The 22,635-nt window shown below is 59.0% G+C and overlaps 1 protein-coding gene across 1 annotated transcript in view; it reads left to right on the forward strand.

The window, feature by feature from the left end:
* LOC111144617 (Rho guanine nucleotide exchange factor 10) overlaps nt 1-21,600 on the forward strand; it is a 75,788-nt gene extending 54,188 nt beyond the window's left edge. The window contains 11 exon segments of the mRNA XM_022499005.1: nt 1,022-1,137; nt 1,484-1,611; nt 1,747-1,847; nt 3,656-3,777; nt 4,575-4,661; nt 6,185-6,390; nt 6,851-7,008; nt 10,310-10,452; nt 14,192-14,366; nt 18,520-18,642; nt 20,901-21,600. Coding sequence (XP_022354713.1) covers nt 1,022-1,137; nt 1,484-1,611; nt 1,747-1,847; nt 3,656-3,777; nt 4,575-4,661; nt 6,185-6,390; nt 6,851-7,008; nt 10,310-10,452; nt 14,192-14,366; nt 18,520-18,642; nt 20,901-21,406 — 1,865 coding nt within the window. The 3' untranslated portion in view covers nt 21,407-21,600.
* The last annotated feature ends 1,035 nt before the right edge of the window (nt 21,601-22,635 follow it).

Genomic DNA, 22,635 nt, shown 5'->3' on the forward strand with positions numbered 1-22,635 from the left:
GGGCACCTTGCGCACCCCCGTTGAGAGTTCCGACATGTGACGGGGCGCCCGAAACCGGCCGGGGTGCTTGGTTTCCTCCGGGCCGGCCCCAAGAACCATCCCAGCCATCACGGGCTTCAGCTTTAAGTTTTATTTTCTCTCAATGGGGGTTTGTCCCTTAGGAGAGCATCTGCTTGTAGCACGCGTTCCGTGAACGCGGAAGGGGAGGTGGCTGTGATTGCGTGTTCCGTAAAGGGTGGGCTCCGCATGGGACACTGCATTGGGTCCTGCCTGCGTGTCAGTGTGGGGCCTGTGTCCTCGCCAGGAGAAAGGGGGACGGGGCGTAGTCCTGGGGGTGAGAAACTATTTCCCCCCCACGCAGAGGTGGCCCCAAGGCGGGGACGGGGCTCTTCCCCTGCCTGTCGCTGTTCTCCTCTGTGTCCTGTTGTCCCTTGGAGAAAGAGCACTGGGGAGCTCGTGTTGGTGTTGGAGGACCCGGTTATTAGAAATTTGGCTTCGGTCAAATGTCGTTTCAGCAGTGTGTTAAAAATACAAGTGACAAAATGTCAGCCAAACCCAAAGTGTGAGAGGCTCTGTGAGGTAGTGTACCTGCCGTGGTCCAGACGTTCAGGTCCTGGAAGACGGGCACCCCAGGAGCTGGCCTGGCCTGGAGTGGAGGCAAGTGTGTGCGGGGCTGTGGGTCGGGTCCAGGAGCAGAGGACGAGCTTGGGGAAGCTGGCAACACTGGAACATGGCTTGCGGGCTAGCGAACGGCATCCTGTCCACGTGACTTGGCGGGTTTGATGACGGTGCTGTGGTTCTGTGAGATTCTAACGTCACGGGACGCGGTGTAAAAGGGCGCACACGGGGACGCTCGGAATGTTTTCTGAGTCTGAAGTCCTTCCAAAATGAGAAGTTAGAAAAGGAAAAACCGCAGAATGCTTGGCAAGAGCCCCTTGTTAGGCATTCTCGGTCCCGCGGCGTCTCACCCTCCGGCCTCGAGCGTGGCTTCACTTGGTGCCGTGTGCTGCTTCGTCTGCAGACCAGGTGTACGTGGGGCCAGGCCAGCTCTATCAAGACTTACAGAATCTGCTGCATGACCTGAATGTGGTCGGGCAGATCTCGCAGCTCGTCGGGAGCCTCCGAGGGAACTACCAGGTAACCAGCGGGCCCCGCGGCGCGGAATTCCGCGTCCACATCTGGGTCGCCGTCACGGCGAGGCCGGGCCTCTGGGTTCCCCGCGGAGTGAGAATCAGGCTGGTCTTGAGAACCAGTGTGATGGCAGTGGGTGGGTGGGGGGGAAACTGTCCTTGGGTCACCTCACTCGCAAGTGGACTCAAGCCTCTGTCCCGTTTTGAAGACGCCCAAGCCCGGGGTAGGCGGTCGTGTTAGGAGGGCGCTATGGGAGGTCGGTCTCCCCCGGGCTCCTGCCCCAGCCGCACTCCGGCCTCCCTGGGGGCCTGCCTTGGTGAGACCTTCACCGCGCGTGCCTGTCCCTTCGCAGAACCTGAACCAGTCCGTGGCGCACGACTGGACGTCGGGGTTACAGAGGCTCATTCTGAAGAAGGAGGAGGAGATCCGCGCCGCGGACTGTTGCCGCATCCAGCTGCAGCTCCCGGGGAAGCAGGACAAGTCAGTGGCCACTCGGCGGGCGGCCTCCCGGGCGGGGCTCAGAGAGCGGCTCTGGGGCATCGTCGGGGGTGGGGTGGGCAGGCCTGGTCACGGGATCCGCGTTCCGCGCACCGATGCCTTTCGCTCCCCCGGCAGGTCGGGGCGGCCCACGTTCTTCACAGCTGTGTTCAACACCTTCACGCCTGCCATCAAAGAGTCTTGGCTCAACAGCTTGCAGATGGCCAAGCTCGCCCTGGGTAAGACGGGGCAACGGCCGCTCGGGGGCACGTGTAGGCGGGGCCACGGGCGCATCCCGTTGCTGCTTCTCTCCGGCTGGCGGTGTCCGTGCCCAAGAGGACAGCAGCACAAGAAAGACCCCAGCAGTAGAGTCCCCGCTCACCCGGCAGAGTGTTTGTTTCTGTTTTTGTTTTTTAGTATTTATTTATTTGAAAGAGAGACGATGTGAGCGAGCAGAGGGAGGGGAGATGGGCAGACCCCCGCGGAGCAGGGTGCCTGATGCAGGCTCAGTCCCAGGACCCCGAGATTACGACCTGAGCCCAAATCCACAGTCGGGTGCTGAACCGACAGAGCCCCCCAGACAGCCTGGAAGAATGTTCTCAAACAGGAAAGATGAACCCTAGCACAAGTGGTTGTTTTTAAAAGATTTTATTGATTGATTGAGAGAGCCGGGGAGGGACAGAGGGAGAGAGGAAGGGAGGAGCCCGATGCGGGGCTGATCTAGGACCTAAGCCGAAACCAGGAGGGGGGCACGTCACCCACTGAACCAACAGGTGCCCCGCCCCCCAGCAGCAGTTGTTTTTACGATGTCTATATTACAATTAAGGGATTCTAGGAAAAACAGATTGTAACCACACGGTGACATCCGCAACACTGACCCCACGTGCGGATCAGCCCCTCGGGTCTGCGGCCGCTGAGCGGGAGGCCCAGCCCCACAGGTGGGACATCCTCCTTCCCCGCCCCACCGCACAGGGCAGCCCTGAGCGGTCGCGGGAGAGCCTGCCCGCACGGACAGGAGGTCCCCTGGTTCCCAGCGGGGCCTTGGTGATTCTGTTTCTGCTCCTTGTCCGCAGCCCTGCAGTGTGTTGAGCCGTGAGTCAGACAGACAGGCCTGTGCGTATGTCGTTTACACACGGTGTGTCACCCCAAGCCCACCGTGACACACAGGCCCCGTGTGCTGTTGTCGCTAAGTGAAAATAAAATACGGAGGGGACACGGCCCGGCCGCTGCTCGTCCCAGGCCCCAGGGCTGCGCTTCCTGCTGGACAGGAGCCTTCCCACCGATGCCTGCACCCCTCTGTCTCCCGGGACGATTTCACAGTCTGTCACGTCAGGCTCTTACTGGAGGCTGCGAGCCTGAAACGGCGCACTCTCTTATGAGGGCGAGCTAATCCCGAGAATCCACTCCTTTCATCCTTCAGAGCCGAGATGGACAGCTTGCTCTGGAGCAAAGTTTCTCTTCGCTTCCTCGTGGTTTTTTCTTTTTAATTTTTATTGTCACAGAGAGAGACAGCACAAGCAGGGGGAGCAGAAGGGAGAAAGGGAAACAGGGTCCCCGCTGAGCAGGGAGCCCGACACGAGGCTCGGTCCCAGGGGCTCGGTCCCAGGACCCCGGGATCATGACCTGAGTCCACCGCAGATGTGTCACCGACAGAGCCGCCCAGGCGTGCCTCCCTCACGTGTTTCATTCCGTGGTTTTCTGCATGTCGCGGCAGCTCTCCCTGTGCCCGTGGTATTTGAATCTGAACATCTCAGTTGCTTTGAAGACAGACAAAGACGAGCAGCTCTAGCTGCTTTATGGGACGTTCTCAGCCCTTCGCGTCCTCACAGTCGGGGGCAGCAAACAGGAGACAGGACACGCTTTTCAGAATAAAGCGGTAACCGTCCAGGCCTGCCTTTGGGAGGACAGTGTGCTGTGCTCCCGCAACAGCGTTGAGCTCTGCGGGCTGGCGTAGGCTGTGACGTCCATGTCCGGGGCCCGCGGGGCAGTGTCGACCCACAGGTGGCTCAGGTCTGCCCTTCCCCGTTTCTCCTTCACACGCCCGCAGAGGAGGAGAACCACATGGGCTGGTTCTGTGTGGAAGATGATGGGAATCAGATCAAGAAGGAAAGACACCCTCTCCTCGTGGGACACATGCCGGTGACGGTGGCCAAGCAGCAGGAGTTCAAGGTGATGGACAGGGGGCCCGGAGGAGGGGTCCACTGTGCGTGGAGACGGTGCCTCCTTGTCTGGGCAGAGTACCTCATGGTCTCCCCAAGTCAACCACTGTCCGCGTTTCTCTGGGGGAATTTGTTTAGGAACTCAGACTGCTAGAGTGTGGAGATGAAAGCCGGCTTTCCTGCCCAGCGGCCGTTGGGAGGTGGCGGCTCCGCGCCATACCTGGGACAGTCCAGGCATTATTAGTTACATGAGGGCACATGTGTCAAGCCTGTCCACTCTGCTGCCATTTGCCTGGCAGTGTTCAGTGTCCACAGTGGGTCACAGCGAGAGGCCTCATGTTTGCCCGGAGCACAGCAGGCTTGGGCTGACACGGGGTTTATCCGTGTTCCCGGCCGTCTGTCCCAGCGCCGCGGAGGGTGTGTTCAGAGGCACGTGGCTGTGTGTTTCTGTGCGGGATAAGCAAAGACATTCCGTTCCTACTTCTCCTTCCTGGACTCTGGCCGACACTCCGCCCCAGAGGTCCCGGGAGGCCAGAGGGCGGAAGGGGCAGTGCGCCCCGTGACGGACGTCTGCGGCACCTGCCGGAGTCTGAAGATACGAGAGTGGAGACTGACGTTTGCCTCTGAAAAGCTGATTTCTGAGGCTTACACCCACATCTGTTCTTTTTTCTGTTTTAACCTTTAAAAAGTAATAATGTGCCATTTCTGTGACTAAGTGTCAGAAGTCTGTCATCCACTCAAGATACTGTCGTCGGGATGCCTCCCGGTCCCTTTTTGACGTGTGGGTGTTTGATTTCTCCCCGTTAGATCGAGTGTGCGGCGTACAACCCGGAACCCTGCGCGAACAGCGAGGCTCAGCTTGATTCTCTGGCCGCGGCGCACGGCTTCCTGTGGGTAAGATGCTGCGCGTCGGACGCGGCTTCCCGAGGAGTCCGTGGCCGTAGCTGGTGTGGGCTTGAGAAGGTCCCAGACCCTGCGGTGGTCGCTGTGTGCCCCGGGCTGTGTTTATAAACACGAAAGTCCCAAACCACCCACGAGGGGACTGAATGCTTTTGGGAAAATGTCCAGTTCTCAGGAATTAAAATGTTTCTTTTTCATCTAAAGCTTTGTGGGGTAGCCTCAGCCCAGAGACAGCCAATTTAGCTAATATGAGAGTAATTTAAGTATTTCTTCAATTTGGGTGGTTGAATTGCATGGGACCTTCTCCTCCTTCTAAGACAGTGCTGGCTTTTTACATTGGAAACTTTGCAATTAAAATTAATTTGTTCCAAATGAAATACTGCATTGGAATTATGCTGCCATCCCAGTGGGCATTTCTGGTTCTTTCCAAAGGAAGATGGTCCTTGTGTGCTGTGTTTTGAGGTCTCCCGGGGTGTCCCCAGACCTGCTCCCTGATGGGTGCCCTGCTGTCCTCCAGCACTGTGCCCTGCCCTCGGGTGACCTCTCCACCTTCCCACAGCCCCAGCCTCTGTGGTCGGGTCTCCTCCCCGAGCATCGAGAAGGAGCGGCCCGAGTAACCGGGTCATTCCATGCGCCCAGCTGCGAAGGAGGATGGGCTCATTTCCCTGAGGTTTTCGAATTTTAGCAGAGAAGTCCTCCCATCCTGGGACTGTAGTCGGTGCCTCATTCCCTCTCCTGGTCCTTGTCCCCGCCTGTGTTCGCGCCAGCCAGAGCAGGGCTGCATGGGTGGGCACACTTCCCCTGGCAGGACGCGTCTCTGTAGCGTGGAAACATTATAGTACGAGTAAGGGGGGTGGGACCCCCAGAGGAAACGAGACCTGGGAGCCCTTGCCCCCAGGCCGGCTTTCCCCGCAGGACCCTGAGCTCTCTGTCCTGGCGATGCTTCCCTTAACCAGATCCGACTCTTTCCCACTGAGAAAACGGTTGGATCTCACGTTGGGCACGAAGCCTGTGGGGTGCCTAGGGACCTGGCAGATAGATTCACGGGGGTGCCCACGGCCAGCCAGGGTCTCAGGGCCACGGCACACCGCCTTACACTCACGCCGGTGGCCATGTGGGAGGCGACGTGACACGTGCTCTTTTTAAGTCCTTGTTTCCTGGGGTGAGCGCTGTGTGACGTGGGGTCGACTCTCACATGCTTGGAAGCCTCCGTGCTGTGCCGAGCAGGCCGCCGCTGCTGCGCGCGCTGGGACGTGGCTTCTCCAGGGTAGAAAGAAGAATTAAAAACCAACCCGAACTGTGCTCTCGCTATGAAAATTAAAAGGGAAAGTAACCCCATTCGTTGAAAAGAAGAGGCGGGCTCTGGTAGCACACTGTCATCCGCTCCGCAGTCTGGGAGGCGCGTCCGTTCCCGTGGCAACCCGGAATGTCCCCGCGGCACTGGGTGTCCGGGAGGCAGGGGTCGCTGTGCCGTGGATACCCAGGCGTTCCTCTCTCCTCCCCAACCCCCGACCCAGATCGGAAGCTGCACCAGCCAAATGGGCCAGATCGCCATCATCTCGTTTCAAAACTCCACCCCCAAGGTCATCGAGTGCTTCAACGTGGAGTCTCGAATCCTGTGCATGGTGTTTGTCCCCACGGAGGAGCGGCCTGTGCAGCCCGAGGCCGCGGCCCGGGGGGCGCCGGGTGTGCCCACCATCTGCCTGGGGACTGAGGAGGGGAGGTGAGCCCGCTGCCAGCACCCCGAGGAGGAGCTCGGGGAGCGGGGACGGAGGGTCACCTGCCCATCTGTTAGGGCTTAGGCCACACGGCAGGAACGGCCGGGTCGCCGCCCGTGGGAGTGACCGCAGGGGACCTTCTAGTTCCACCAGGCGGTTTCCCCCTGCCTGTCTCTTCCTGTTTTCCAAGCGGCTGACTGCTCACATCTGGGGTAGGACAGGGCCGTGGTCTGTGCCGTACGCGGGCGGAGCATTGCCCCCGTTCACAGCACGCCACAGGGGTTTTCCTGCTGTGAAGTCACCTCGGAAGAAGTGGTTTCTTCCACGGTTTCTCCTTCACAGCAGTGGGATGAGATCTGGGTGGCAGCAGCGTTCCCATGCAGGCTGGGGCGGGGCGGGGCTAGGCACCGTGGGAGCTGCCGGTCCCCCGAGCACACGCTCACCGGCTCCCGATCCCCCTCGCAGCATCTCCGTGTACAAGAGCAGCCAAGGCTCCAAGAAGGTGCGTCTGCAGCATTTCTTCACACCGGACAAGTCCACGGTCATGAGCCTCGCCTGCACTCCCCAGAGCCTCTACGCTGGCCTGGTCAATGGCGCCGTAGCCGTCTACACCAGGGCAGAAGGTAAGCGTGTCTGCACCGTGTGCCTGTCTACATGTCCACTCTCATAGTGTTTCTGGGGGTTTGCTCTGCACAGAGCTTCACGTCCCTGGGTCACGTCCCCATGTCTGTCACCGTGCGTCCCAAGGCATATGCGGCTTCCTCAACCCCGAGCGGACGGCGTGAAGCGCCAGCACCCCAGCTGCCCAGGCGGGAAGTGGTTTCAGACGTGGGTCTCCTGGCTGATGTGTCCCTGTTCCACAAAGTACTGATATTCACACGCGTCCTCCCGATGGGCGGGACCCCGGCCTCCTCGTGGCCCCTGCCATCACGCAGGTCATGGGGCTTTGTCTTCTTGGGTGGGGGGAACTGCAGGCCGCCCGTGGGAGTGGCTGGAGCCGGTCTGCACCAGCCCAACAGCCAGGAACCCCGAGACGCATGCACTGGCCATTGCCCCCACCCCCACCCCGCCCCCACCCCCGCCTCAGGCTCCCTCTTGTTAGTCGTGGCCCAGCATTCCGGGGGGTTCGGGGACACTAGAGGGGCACAGCGGGTCTGTAGCCTCCTGGGGCCCCCAGGCCGCAGCTCCCGGGGTGGAGGCCGGAGACGTCCAGCCGCTCCGCGTCCTGCCCAGGCCCACTCCTGCTGCCCGGGGGCTGCGATTCCCCAGCGCCTGCTGCTCACCGCACTGTGGCAGCCGGCTTCCCTGCGCCCTCGTTCTGGGGATGACGTGGCCGTGCGGGATTCCCCACCTGCTCCCCGGGCCAGCCCGCGCCCCTCTCTGAGCGTCAACTCCAGCCTCCGTGGTCGGACGGGGCGTCTGGTCGGCCTGGGCGCCGCGGCATTTACTTTGGCTCTGGAGGCTGGATCCCCGGCTGGGGGCAGCAGGTCGGTCCCTAGGAGTCGCTCTCTGCCACCGAGGGCACCTTCTCAGGGTAGGACGGCGTCCTCCTGGCCGACAGACCTCGAGCTCCTCTTCCGGGGCGCCAATCCCATGGCAGAGTTCCTGCAGACGCTGTGGCCATCCGTGACTGGTACCCTCCCTTTCCCCGGTCCCGCGGCGGCCCCGGCAGACCCCAAGTATCAGGTGTGTGTGGAAGCCGAGGGCTGAACCCCTGAAGGAATGCGGGTTCCCCGGCTCCCCTTGGGCCCCTGCATTCCTGATGTCTGCCTGCCCGTGGCCCTCCCTGGGACCTCCGGGTGCTGGGCTGCTGTCCGTCACTGTCTCAGGGATAACCTGAGTATTGGCTCGGTTCCGGTGACCGTGAGCTCATCACCAGTGGGTGTCGATGGGAGCGAGTCCCACTTCTCCCACCTCAGGCACTCATGATGCCCAGGGAGCCCCGGGAGGCGCTGGGTCGGAGCCTCTGCAGGGAGGCAATGGGGCCAAGCCTGAGGGGGGCCCGTCGTCCGGGGGAATGGGAGCCCTGCCAGGACACCAGGGCTGCTGCAGCCCCCCGGGAGGGGGAGCTGGGAAGGTGGGAAGGAGCTGGGAAGGAGTGGGGGTGGCCGTGGCCCTCCCATGGGCAGCGGACAGCGGGCGTGCCCCGTGGAGTGAGTGCAGCGGCTGGGACACACGGCTTCTGTGCAGGCTCGGGGGCGTTTAGAGAGAAGCGCGTGTTGACTCAGGTACGAGTGAGTAGTCACCGTGGGACGCTGTTTCCTTTCTCCGTTGGCTCTGGTGTGGCCAGCTGCGCCCACGGGTCCCGTTTCTCTGCTGCACGTCTCTTTGGAAGGAGGGCTCCTCACAGCCGCCTCGGAACACAGCTGTTCTCCGCGGGGGGGGCTTGCCTGGCTGGAGGCCCTCATGCTTCCACCGCTGCTCAGCCAAGCTCTCTTGCAAGTCTTCAACTTTTTAAGGAGCTTGAAATCTGGAAATCTGTAGGAAATTGCCGGATTTTTAAGTGTCGGCTCAGTATGTCATCGGCATGTCCTGTGGCTGCCGGTTGGGCAGCCCGGTGGAGCTCTCAGGTGGGGAGTGAAGACTCCAGAAAGAGGCTGTCCTCAGGCAGGTGGTCTGTCGGCTAGAGCTGCCTCCTGCTGCCCAGGGCCCGAGGCTGTGCCCTCCCCGACGCCCCAGGGGACCTGGCACAAGAGCATCTTTTGGACGTAACTGCAGCATGGAAGTGTTTCCACTGCCGCTGAGTCATAACTTGAACGTGCGTCTCGAAATGCAGAACGTGCCTCGGGGCGTCCTGGAATGTGCGCGCTCGGCTCGGGACGGTCACTCACAAACAGCGTTTGGATTAGAAGGGTCGGTGGTTCCTGCAGAAGCAGGAGCAGCCCTTGGTGTGCATCCGGGGCCTTGCTGCCTTCCATGTTCAGAGGGCTTATTCCGGGGGGATGGGAGGCCGGACTCAGAGCTGTAGTTGTGTTTTTAGGCACGATGGCTTAAGTGATGGTTACTTCAAGAACTGAAGAATCCGTTTTACTGTTTCCCAGGGTAGTTACGCCATCACTTTGAAAACGTGCGTCAGCTCTGGCTTTTGATATTTTCTGTTGCCGTCCCTGTCGACTCACACTTCATGTCCAGTGGGACAGCCTCCCTCAGTAGGTCTTTGAAAATATTTTCAAACCAAAATATTTCATCCCTGCCTGTGTGTCGGGAATGCAGGGAGTTCCTGAGAAGAGAGGAAAGCCTCCTCGGTTCTGGCTTTTTATTTTTTGAAATTCAGTGACGACGTGGTCGGTCTTGATACACCGTGCGTGGCGAGGGGCATTTCAGAGGGGAGAGCCGGTGACGGGGACACGTAAACACTGTCCCACGCTGTCTCGGGTGCAGAGCCTTCCTGATGACCGAGTCGTTCCGTGCGTGTCACTGTAGATGACAGGACTCCCTGGACACGGGTGTGCCGGGCACTGTGCCGAGCCTCTGATCGCCTTGTCGCCCCTCACACTCTCACGCAGCCCTGGGGGTGCGTGGCAGAGTTGTCCCCGTGTTGCAGAGAAGGAAGCCGAGACGGGGTTGGGTGGTTCTTACTGGGCGGCCAGGCCAGGGTCCGAACGTTGCTCCGTGCACTGTCCCTCTGGTTGCCTCATGGCAAGGATGCCCGCTCTGCGAGCCTGGGACACCCAGACCCAGGCGATAGCCTCAGAATTACTGACAGTATTTTGCTTGTTGTTTAAAACTGTCTGTGGGGTGCCGGGCTGGTTTGGTTGGTAGAGCCTGTGACCCGAGACCCAGGCTCATGGGTCCCAGCCCCAGGGTGGGTGTAAGCCTTCCTTAAAAACACCAAAGGACCAGCAAAATATGGTCTGTGATCCTTGCCCCCAGGTCCTGTGCACGGATAGCGGAGTCTGAATGAAACTAACTTTCTCTTTTAAGATGGATCCTGGAATTCCGACCCTCAGGAAGTGATACAATTAGGCGTCCTGCCAGTTCGGAGCCTCGTCATGGCAGAAGACATGCTCTGGGCGGCTTCCGGAGGCCTGGTGTTCACGATCCGCACCGACACGCACGCAATAGAGGTGAGTCGTTTTTGGTGAGTCTGTGGCCTGGGAGGGATGCGTTTCTGTTGAGCTGTGATGCTGGCGGTCAGGGCACCCCCGGCCCACGGCCCACACCAGGAGGACGTCCCCTAGATGTGTCTGCTTAACCAGGTGATGCAGATGCCGCGCAGCTGTGTGTCCGTGGGAGCACGGTGCATTACTGAGCTGCTAACAGACACAGACACTACTGCAAAAAATGCATTTAGTATGAACGTAATAGAGGGTCTTCGAGGACATGGGGAAAATCGGCCCTGGTCAGGGGCCGTTCCGGTCAGTGCAAGGCTGGCGTTACTCAGTGAAGGGTCAGGAGAGAGCCTGCTCCGTGGATGCAGGGGACCGTGCGCAGGCCCCAGGTCTTAACCCTCCTCCACATTCCGGATGGAGGGAATTGTAAAACGTAAACAAAGTCACAAACTTAGATGGAAAGCGGTAGAACATTCTCATTACTCTGCCGTGGGGGAGGTTTTCCGAGCATGACCCATGCTTAGAAGTTGTCATAGTAAAGAAACAGTGAATATAGTAAAGTTGTAGAACATTTTTTGTTCCCGTTTAGTGTGTGTACGTGTTTGTACAAGAAAAAAGTTCTGTAAATGACAAATGGAGACATATAGTGTCCATCTCTGTGACCAAGAGTTAACGTCCTGAGAAGAAGGAGTTCTTACAGGACAGAGAAGCCGAGCCGTCCGCGATAGTTCCGCGCCTCCCCTCGCAGTGAGCTCAGAGAATAAAGGTATTGCTTTCGGCCAACGAAATGAGTCAGGTCCCGACTGGAAATCCCACCAGCACGCGAACGGCCCTCGAGATAGGAGGCCGCTCGGGGAGGACCCCCGTCGTCCGTGCAAGCGCTGCGGGCACCTTACCGTGACTGGTGGGAACCTGCACAAGCTCGTCATAAGCCGTAGACATTGTGGACTTCGGAAGACGTCTGTGCACACTCTCCTGGGGAAGGATCGTCGGCGCAGCCACGTAGCACCTTCAGCCATTTTGCCAGCGCTCACTGAGACGCGTTTTAAGACATGCGTGAAGCCTGTTCTGGGACACACGTGGCGGCGTGTTCTGGGGTCTCAGAAGATGGGATGTCAGCCTGCAGCCCGGAGCCCCACGTGAGCTGGAGGGCGGGCGGATGGTGGTCAGGGGAGCGGTGGATCCGTGCGGACCAGGGTAGATTGGCTCTGACTGCGTGAGCCCAAGGACGGCGGCAGAGGAAGGGAGTCCCTAGGAAGGTCAGCAGGTGCCACACTCAGACCCGCGAGGTCCAGATGCCTCCCGTTGGTCACAGGTGGCTCTTCTGGGTTTCCTTCTGGATGTGCGTCTCCAGCATCCCGCAAGCCCTGCCTCCTGAAGCCGACAGGTCAGAGCTCTGGCCACGCCAGGCAGTTGGCAGGAAGAGAGGAATCGTGGCTTTGATGCCAAGAATATGGAGGGCAGGACAGAAACAGTGTAAATTATTCCCACCCGAGAACCCCACGAGGCTGGGCTGTCCCAGCAGAGCAGGGATTCCTAAAAGGAAAGTTCTTGGAGCATCTTGGGTGGGAGAAGGCTGTGGGCACGTCCGATGGCCCGGTGGGAGGTGCAGTTGGCACAGATGTGGTGGGAACATCCAGGAGTTGGGACTTCTGTCCCCCGAACCTGGAAGCTCTCGGAGGAGGCCCCTCGGGGTCACCGTACTGGAGGGATCCCGTGGGAGGCAGCGCATCTGGCTGGCTTTCTCAGGGGCGCACGTGTCCTTTCTGTTGGGACGGCCCCTGCCATGCAGGATGGCGAGCCGCTGAGGGATTTGATGTGTGAAGACGTTCTGACCTTCGTGTTCTCTGAAGGTCAGTTTGCCGGCAGTGTTGGGAGCTGCTGCTGGAGACCACCCATGTGGAGGAGCCAGCGGGGCCAACCCCACAGGGCCCGCGGGCCTGCAGGGAGCACGGCTCTGGGAAGACGAGTGACCGGCCACAAAGTGCAGAAAGCGTAGCGGCAGCCGTCACGGACCCTGGCGACCCCGGCTCTCCCGCACCGTTCAGGGAGCACAGTGTGGACCGTGTGCGACCCCTGCACCCCAACACCCCCGTGGCATTCAGGGAGCATGGCACGGAGGTGCGTGACGTGACCAATTAGAGGATGGAAGACAAACAGCAGGAAATGAGTAACTTGAAGGTGGACAGGGCCCAGCAGCACTCATGAGAACATTCTAGAAATAGTTCTGGGCCCCACCCCGGGCCTGCTGGCATCGCTCGAGGGCCAGCAGCCTGTGCTGTGGTGATGTCTGGGGGTCCTGGTGGGCAGGGCTGGCCTGTCCTGGCAGGGGCAAGGGGGCACGTGCGGGGGTGCCTGCCGGTCTCTGCAGCCTTTCATGGTCCCCCCGCTGCCACCGTCCCACTAATCAGCCCCACGGGCAGACATGTGGCTGTGGGGTGTAGTGACCCTCCGCTTCCTCAGGAATTCTGTGCTGGTCCCCAAAGAGAAATGGAACTTCCTTCCCTGAGAAGTGCACGCAAGGGTGAGGCCGCGTCTGTTCCCGTGATGGGCGTGGAGGGGGGTGGTCCAGGCCAGCTCAGAGAGTGGGGTCCTGCCCCATCTTGGTCTCTCTGGCCACAGGTGACAAGGGCTCTGCCCCCGACTGCGGCGGAAGTGTTCGCCCTCCACTGGGCTTCTGGAGGGCTCCGCAGGGCGCGGGTGGGTGAGGGGTGGAGCGCGGCGGCCCCTCTCTGCATGGGGTAGGCACACAGCACGTGTGAACACGCCTGCTCGGCAGGGTGACGGGCTCTGAGCAGCCCCCGTTCCGTGATGCTCGGGAGCAGGCCAGCAATCAGAGAAGCGAGCCCGTCTGCTTTCCCTGCCCTTTGCAGGGTCGCGCGGGATTTGATCGGCTGCGGGGCTTAGGGGCTGCTCTGAAGGTGCCGCATCTTGACGCCGACTCTGCGAACTTAACCCCTGCTCGCCCTTCCTCCAGACCTGTCAGGGGTGCCACCCGCTGCCCGCCCAGGCCTGGCCCATCCCTGCTGTGGCCGAGTTCCCCTCTCATGGGTCCTCGTGGCTCAGGGCTGTCAGGATGGGGTCATGGGGCAGAGCTCGGCCAGACGCTCGGGAAAAACCTGGTCCCACAGGGAAGTAGCAGGTGGCCTTTGGGGACCAGGCCAGGGCTGGGGGCAGACCCAGAGACCCGTGGGCCACCCATGAGCGCTCGGAGCAGTGAGGTCAGGCAGGCCTTCTCAGGGCTCTCCCGAGGCCGGGGTACGGCCTCCACTCCCTGCTCCGGGTTTGGGGAAGGGGGCTACGGGCTGCACACCAGCATCCCCGGGCACAGGCTGGCCTTCATGATCCCTGACCTTCCAGCTCCTCTGTTCTTCTGCGCTCGCCAACCTGGCAGCGACCTGGGCTCCACCTCCATGGAGGGAAGGCCTTCCGGAAGCTCTTGAGGGTCAGGGTCACTGGGAAATACGGGACTACTGCTTCGGAGCGGAACGAGTGCCGTTTGGTCGCTACCTTGTGTCTCGGGGACAGAGGTGTCTGTGGCTTTGGAGTGGTGGTCCCCTCGCTGTAGGTCCTTGGGGGTCACGCTGGGCCCCTCTGGAGTGCCGGCTGGACGCTCACAGTCAGGGCGGCTGTCTCACCTGGCTGTCGAGTTGTGGCATGGGGGCTGGCGGTGGCCAGCGGTGGCTGATGGAGACACCGTGGTAAGTCTCTGGCTGTACCCGGAGCCCCATGCATCGTGTCTCCTTGATTCCAGAACCAGCTGGAGGCCCACCAGGAGGAGGGCATGGTGGTCGCTCACATGGTCATCGCTGGCGTGGGGGTCTGGATCGCCTTCACCTCTGGGTCCACGCTTCGCCTCTTCCACACGGAGACGCTCAAGCACCTGCAGGACGTCAACATAGCCACCCCCGTTCACCACATGCTGCCAGGTAATCGGACCGGCCGGGGGGGTCCCAGGGGAGAAGGGGGCGTGCTGCGCAGGCCCGGCCCCTTCCGGGCAAGGACACAGGGTGAGTCTGTGCCTCAGTTCAGTTTCTGTAGGTCAGAAGCCCTTTACCATAGACGTTGTTTGTAGTTGAGCCCAATGAGTCCAGACGAGGGAGCAAGGACCTCACGTGGAAGAACAGAGAGAAGGAGAAGACTCACCGGGGTGGGGAGGGCTCTTGGGGGAAGCCAGAGACGCCGCATCTTGGCTGGGAGCCCCCCAGGCACAGAGCGGGAAGGGTGCCCCAACAGGGGGTAAAACAGGTGCAGGTGCAGAAGTGGGACTGTGGGGACGGCAGGTGGCTAGTGTGTGTGTGTGCGGCTAGTGTGTGTGCGGGTGGGTAATGCATGCGTGCATGAGACTGATGTGTGCACATGCGTGGAGCAAGTGTGTGCACGTGGCTGGTATGTGTGAACATGGAGCTATCTGTACATGCACGCGCGTCACATGTGTGCTGCATATACAGAAGCATGTGGCTAGTGTGTGTTCAGGCCGTAGCCAGGAAATACAGGCAGGCAGCTGGTGTGTGTGAGCGTGTCACTAGCAGGTATGCACTTGGAGGTAGTATATGGCCATGTGCCAGTCTGTTTGAGCTTCTGGCCAGCGTGTGTGTGTTTCTGTGTCATGGAGCTGGTATATATGAGTGTGTAGCTAGAATATTCTCCCGTATCTGGTGCGTGTGAGATGTAGATAGTATGTGTTTGTTACATATGAACATGGAGCTGATACATGTGAGTAGCTGCTGAATGTGAGCAACTGGCCGGCGTGCGTGCAGACGCGTGGCTGCTGTATGCATGCGTGTAGGTACTGCGTGTAAGCACATCACTGATGTGTGCAGGTCCCCGGCCACCCCCTGTAGGCTAGTGGCTTGTGTACGTGAGCGCGTGGCTGGGACCTGCAGGCGTGTCACACGTGTGTGCACGAGCAGGCAGCAGCTGTGCAGGGGGAGGGGGGTGGAGGGAAGCAAGAGTCTGGCAAGGCTGAGCCTGGAAGGAGCATCCTGGCAGCAGCCGGCGGAGGATGTGGGGGAGGACGGTGGGGCCCCGCCTGTGGTCCGGGGGGACCCACGCGAGCAAGCAGCAGCGAGAACCCAGGGAGAAGCAGAGTCCCCTGGGGCAAGACTGATGAGGGGAGGAAGGGCCAGAACGTCTGAGATTTGGGACCTGGGTTTCCTGGGAAGAACATAGAATCATCAACAGACATGGGGTCACAAAATGCTCGTTTGGGAAAACCAGGACACTGCACTGGGTGCTGCTGAGCAGCACGGCCTGTAGGAAAGAAAAGGAGGGTCTGGGGCGTGGACGGGGGGTCAGGAAAGGGGCTGCAGTTGCGGAGTGCGTCCCGCCCGGTGCGCGATGAGGGACGGGGGCAGGGCAGAAAGTGTGGGTCAGAACACAGACACCAGCCTCGGAGGTGAGAGGAGTGTGTGGAGTTGGAAAGAAGTAGTGTCAGGAGCCAGGAGAGCCCTCGGGTACGCGTGCAGTGCAGGGAGGTGTGCAGGCAGGGCACGGCCGAGCTCAAGGCCCGAGTACTGGTGTGTGCGTGTGCATGTGTTGGTGCAGCTGTGTGCACGTGAGTGTGGGTGAGCGCGTGTGCACGCATGTGCATGTGTGCGTGTATACATGTGTGTGCACACGTGTGCATATGCGTGAGGGAGGAGCTTTGCTGCAGACGTTTGAAGAGCAGTGGGAACCAGGGAGGTAAAGACATTGAAATTAGACTTTGGTTTGGAAAAGCTAACTGCGAAAGCTGACCCAGTCAAGTTCCCTTTTAATTGACTTTATGTGTTTGATAGGATTTTAAATTCTGCAAGCCCAGAAGCCTGGTGAAAACCTCTGAGAAGTTATCTGGGTCCCCTGCCCACGTGGGCAGTAAAGCCAGTTGTCAAAATCTCACAAATTCAGTGCAGGTTGATTCTGGCCGGGTACCCTGTGTATACGTGTTTATGTCTTTAACCATAGTTTAAAGGGAGGGAGACTGGTGGTACCCGTGGGAGGTCTTGTTTTGCTCGTTGGTGGTTGGCGGTGGTTGGTGGTGGTTGGCGGTGGTTGGTGGTTGGCGGCGGTTGGCGGCGGTTGGCGGCGGTTGGCGGCGGTTGGCGGCGGTTGGCGGTGGTTGGTGGTGGTTGGTGGTTGGTGGTTGGCGGTGGTTGGTGGTTGGCGGTGGTTGGCGGTGGTTGGCGGTGGTTGGCGGTGGTTGGTGGTTGGTGGTTGGTGGTTGGCGGTGGTTGGCGGTGGTTGGCGGTTGGTGGTTCGTAACAAGGTTGAAAGCGTCAGCAGCTTCAGCAGCAGGTGCGAGAGCAGTAGTTACCTTTGATGCAGAAGAAACAGGTAAGGGGTCAAGTTCTAGAAAGGCTGGTCTCTGAAGGGGGGACGTGTTGGACGTGTTGGACGTGGGGAGAGAAGAATATGGAACAGAGGGGGCGGGGTGACACGTTTGGGGCTTGGTGAGTGCTGGTTATGGGTGGCATGCAGCAAAGCCAAGTTCACCTGTTGCCAGAACAGGCGATCCCGCGGTAGCCAGCAGTGGTCAGTCGGCGGCCGATCCCGCGGTAGCCAGCAGTGGTCAGTCGGCGGCCGATCCCGCGTTAGCCAGCAGTGGTCAGTCGGCGGCCGATCCCGCGGTAGCCAGCAGTGGTCAGTCGGGATCCCGCGGTAGCCAGCAGTGGTCAGTCGGCGGCCGATCCCGCGGTAGCCAGCAGTGGTCAGTCGGCGGCCGATCCCGCGGTAGCCAGCAGTGGTCAGTCGGCGGCCGATCCCGCGGTAGCCAGCAGTGGTCAGTCGGTTGGCCCATCCAGGGTTAGCCAGCAGCTGGGCCCTGCCCACGTGCTGTGGTTCTCTTCTGGGCTGGAGAGAGCCCCAGCTGGTGCGTGTCCTCCCACACTGCGAGGCTCACTGCTGCTTCTGTTCCCTCCGAGGGTGTGTTATTAGGAGCCTGTGGATAAGCCTTCCAACACGTGCCGCGTCACTCAGTCATACTGGCTGTGAGTTGGTCTCATTTGCTTCCGAAAGTGCCCACACACCTGTACCTTTGTGTTTTATAGGCATTTTATACCTGTATGCAAAATAAACAGTGCCCACCCGTCTCCAAAACCGTCATTCAAACAGGCAGATGTCCAGAATTCCTGGGAACGTAAACACTATTAGCTTTTAAAACAACATATAAGTCTATATTGAGAAATAAAACCAAATCTTTTTTTTTTTTTTGTAGATTTTGTTTTTTTGGGGGGGGCCTTAGAGTTTTTTTGTTTGGTTTTTCATTGTGTGTGTGTGTGTTTGTCGTTACAAGAAAGTGCATACAAATAGTCGTGTCGATCTACCTTGGGTCTTGGTGTTAGGCCATTTGTGTCCGTGTTTTTTCTGCAAGATGGACTTCAGTGGGACGTAGAGTCCTTGGAGGTGACCTTTGTGTCTCCAGAAGAGAAGCAGCACATTGTCTTTAAATGCTGTGGTCGCTTCTCGGGAGCAAACAGCTGTTCTTGTCCTCATGTGGGTGTTAGAGCCATCAGAGGGACGTGGGGAGTCCTCAGGACTCTCCTTGGAAGCGTGGCCCTAGCATGGTCCTGGCGAGTCCCATGGCCAAGCGGCACCCTCCGGGCTGCCCTGCGCACGGCAAGCTGTCCGGCGTCTCTGGGCCTTGGGGCCGTGGCCATAAAACCAAACTGGACCAGCAGCCAAAGCCGTGCCGGCCCCCGTGACTCTGCTGTCCCCTGCGAACATTTCCCACACCGTTTCCCATGCTGAGCCTAGGTGCGCCCTTCTCCCTTCCGGCAGACGCTGCGGGAGGTCCCCCACGGCTGAGTGGGGCTGCGGGTCATGTGCGGGGACGTGCGTCCTGGGCGCAGTGGAGCCCCTCTCTCCTGGAAGGCCTGGTGGCTCCTGCTGCTGGCGTGCCTGGGACAGAAGCCCAGCCCCTGGTCCCTGTCTTCCCTGGCAGTGGAAGTGAGCACAGTGTGTAGCCAGAGAGCCCTAGGAGGCCGTGGGTGGCATGGTGGGCATTCGGGCTCGAGGCTGGCGGCATTTCCAGGTGGGGCACCGAGCGCCTGCCCCCAGCACTGCACAGCTGCTGAGACCCCCTCCACTGCCCTCTCTGTCCAGGGCACCAGCGCCTGTCGGTGACCAGCCTGCTCGTCTGCCACGGCTTGCTGATGGTTGGCACCAGCTTGGGCATCGTCGTGGCCTTGCCCGTCCCACGTCTGCAGGGCATCCCCAAGGTGACTGGTGAGTAGACACCCCCGGGCCTCCGTCCTGCCCGGGCACTTACTCAGCCCTCTTCATGCTTCCTCATGCTGGGAGCTGCTTACGCAGTGGGAATTCATATGTTTTCTTTCAGTGTAGACTTGAGTTCTCAGTGCACACTTGTGTTCTGTGCTTATGTCAGTGGCCCAGGGACACTCTTACCCCAGGACGTGTTTGCATGTTCCCTTTATTGCCCCGTATTAGTCTCTGTCATTTAGAGATGATTTTGCTTGGTGGCCGTGGATGCTTGTTACATTTTATATCACAAAGAAGGAAGCTCAGCGTCCAAACAGGCTTGTTTGCGGTGTTGGCAGATCAGTCGGGTCCAGTCTTTTCAGGAAGCGATCTGGGATTTGGGAACATGAGCGTGAACATGGTGTGTGTGTGTGTCTGTAGTCACGATGTTTCAGTTCGGAAATCTGCCTCGGGAGGCAGCCCAGACGAGGAACAAAGCAAAATGCGAAAAAGATATTTGACAAAGTGTTCAGTTTTTCTTAGCACAGAACAGGACACAACTTAAAAATCAGGGGTGAAGAGAGATTTAAGAAAGTGGTTGTGCTCCCGTTTTAGAAGGTAACGAAGCCGGTAAAAATGATGTTTGTGGAAAGCTATGAACGATACAGAGAAACGTGAGCTCTGTAAGTAAAACCAAGATCTTAAATTTTACACTGATTACGTCCTGTCAGCCATGGGAGAAAAAAGTCTCAGAGAAAAAGATCTGTAGGAAATTGCCCAGAATGGAAATGAAGATTCTGTTCCTACAGTTTCTTCCTAATGACAACAGCAGAGTGTTTCCTTGGCTCCAGACGCCCTTCTGTCCTCCGTCAGCTGTGGCGGGCCTGTTGTAAATACATCTTTACATGAATCCAGGGGCACCTGGTCGGGCTGAGGAGTCCTTTTGTTTGTCTTTGTCCTCATTTCTGTTTCTATTGTGATCCGTGTATGGCGCACACACACAGTCGCAGGTGGTGACGACGTCCAGTTCCGCAGTTGCTGAAGGGGTCCCTGTCCAGCGACCCCACGCCCTGGGCATAATGTGCCAGTCCTCCCTTCAGCGCCCTTCCCCCCACAGCCATACAGAACCTTCTCCTGAGTTGTGTATCCTCATTCCATCATCAACTTAACTCTAAAGTCTTGCCAGTCTTTACCCCCAAAAACCAAATTTGTATTTTTGCTGTTTTTCCCATTTTCTAGAATTGCCTCCTAACACGCATATTCCTCCGTGACTTTTTTTGTTTCAACATTATTGCCAAGATGCATGCTTGTTGGCGGTGAGACGCCTTTGCACGCGTGTTCATCTGGCCACCTCCGCTGATACCAGCCCACGTTCTTCTGGGGCACACGCCAGGCACGGAGTCATGGGTGTGTAGGAAACGCATGTGCTCACATTCCCTTGGTGACACGGACATGTTTTCCCCCAGCTGTCACATCAGGGACACCTTGCTCGCTGGTGTCTGAGCCTTCCTGCCCCTCTGGGTCCCCCCCACCCCCAGTACCTGTGAGCTTGCCACTGTGCTCACTGACGAATGGGCCTCGGGCCTTAAAGCACCTGGTAGAGAAAGGTGCACGCTTGCCATGTCCCTGTCACCTGACCTGTGAAGCGCTTGAAACGTGGACACTCTGTTCCCACCTGACGACCCGTAGGGTCAGGGCGTTTGGGGATGGGGAAGAATCGTTATTTCAGAATAGACCTCTGGGTAGTTTCTGACATGTGCTCTTAGGTTAGGTGAAGATTTTAAAATTAACTTCACACCACTCTTAAATTGAAAAGTGCCCCATCTGTAAATAAATCAGCTAGAAAGAAGAGTCCCCAGTTTAATTAAAACCATGGAAGGAACTTGTTCTAAAGCACAGGGCCTTCGTGTAACAAGAAACAGCAGGAAGCTGCTGGCACTTTAAGCATCTTGTGCCTCAAACAGACACATTTCTGGCATTTTATTTTTCTATCAAGACTTAGGAAAATCACATCTGTTTCTCAAGTGCGGGTGAGGGGAGCCCCGTACGGGGAGTGGGGGGACCACTGTTGTACCATGGGTGTCGGGAGTCCCGACCATCACTCTGAAAGCATTGTGGGCATTCAGTAAAAGGCCACGAGAACACGCCCACACGCTGTTCTGGTTTGAGGCTGTCCGTTGGTATCCGAGGTCTGCGTGGGTTTCCGTGGTTTGGACGAGAGAGGGATGCTTGCTGATTGCCCTGTGACCCTGTCTGTTGCACGCGGCGTGTGCGGAATGGCTCAGGAAGAGGCATGGTCTCCTACCACGCGCACAACGGGCCCGTCAAGTTCCTGGTCATGGCCGCTGCCACCGTCAGGACAGACAAGGACAAGCCCACGGACAGCCCACCGCCCGGCGCGGAGGCCCCGGAGGAAGAGCAGAAGGAGGCACCCCCTGGCGAGGGGCCCGGGCCGAGTCAGAGCGGTGCGGACGGCATCTGGCTGGGAGGTTCCTTGGGCTCTGGGACTCACAGAAGCGATTTCTCCTCGTCGTCCGGGTCCCTGACCGCCTCGCAGGGCTCCGGCTCCCTGGAGCCCCGATCAGAGGAGAGTGTGGTCTACGACCTCCTCCGTCTTCCCAGCGTCCTGCCGAGCCGGGGGCGGCGGGCCAGGAGGGCGAAGGCCAGCTCGGTGCTGGTGGCATGTGGGGGCCAGGGCCACCGGCGGGTGAGCAGGAAGGCCCGGCAGCAGCGCCCAGAGGAGCTGGCCGCCTCCGTCATGGTCTGGCAGATCCCCTTGCTGAGCGCCTGAGCCCCAGGCCCACCGAGGGGGCGGTGTTCCGCCGGGTGGGTGACCAGGGCCGCAGACTGCGTCCACGCTGATTGAGGAGGAAGCAGGTGTTTGGGGAGGAGCGTGCAATACCCCGGTGGTGGCGGTTTCCTGCGCGCTGGTGCCGCCCTCCAGGAGCAGAAGCAGGTGCGGACGATGAGAGGAGCCGCGCGGCCCGCGGGGGCCGTCGGGAGCTGCTGGAGAGCAGCCCGCACTCCTGACCGCCGCAGACACGCGGGGGCCCCCAACCCACCCCTGTGCCATTACCCCGAGAATTTAATTTGCGGACTGAGAACGTCTGGCAAAATACAGCCTGTTAGTAGTGTGGACACTTAGTAACAATTCTCAGAATAATGACTTTGCTTGGTTGGAGTCCCCGCTTCTATTTATACTGTCTGTAAATTCCCGCCCGGAGTTGGCAACCATGAAGAAAGCCTGAACACACCCCGGTCTGTGGCACTGGTTTGCTTTCTGAGGTGAACTGGGTTTTCCAAAGTGGTGTCCTGTGTGTATTGTATATTTTAACAAAGTAGTATTTTTATATTACAGTTTTGTCTATTAAAAATTAACAGTCAACGTTTTAGTCAAAATGAGATCTGTAACGTTTCACGAATGATCTTTGCTTTGAACCAAAACACTCAGTACCTTCCCCACGTGTACACTCGAACGTCAACGCCAAACTCTGCCTCCCTCCTCGCGTCGGATGGCATGGACGCCGCAGTGGCGTGTGTCTCCCTGTTGCAGGAAACGCATGGAAGGGGCGCCGGTCGGCTTTGCCCCGGTGCGGGTCAGTGTGGCTGTAGGACGCGGGCCGAGGTGGGCGGCCCTGCCATCCAGGTGCCCCATCGCTTGGAGCATGTCCGGGTGTGCGGCCGAGCGCTGAGACCCATGACGCGCCTCGTGGGCTCACGTATCTGTGTCGTACTTAGTGCTTTAAAACCATTAATGCAGGCGTCACTGGAGATAAATTTCTCAGCACTTTACAGATGACTAAAAATGCTAATTTTATGACTTAGCCAAATATTTTCCAAGGTGCATATACATACCCCCCCCCCGAGAGTAATATCTCCCCAAGCTTTCTTAAATTGTTAGCTGCTACCTTAAGTCATCAATAAAGTCTTTTTATGTAAACATACACTATTCGAATTGCCTTTTCTTGCCCTGAAACGCGGAGGGGCACTTCCGGTCCGGCAAGTCGAGGGTGGCCTGCG

Source organism: Enhydra lutris, unplaced genomic scaffold (genome assembly GCF_002288905.1).
Source record: "Enhydra lutris kenyoni isolate GAN:26980312 unplaced genomic scaffold, ASM228890v2 scaffoldscaffold11, whole genome shotgun sequence".
Taxonomy (NCBI): Eukaryota; Metazoa; Chordata; class Mammalia; order Carnivora; family Mustelidae; genus Enhydra; species Enhydra lutris.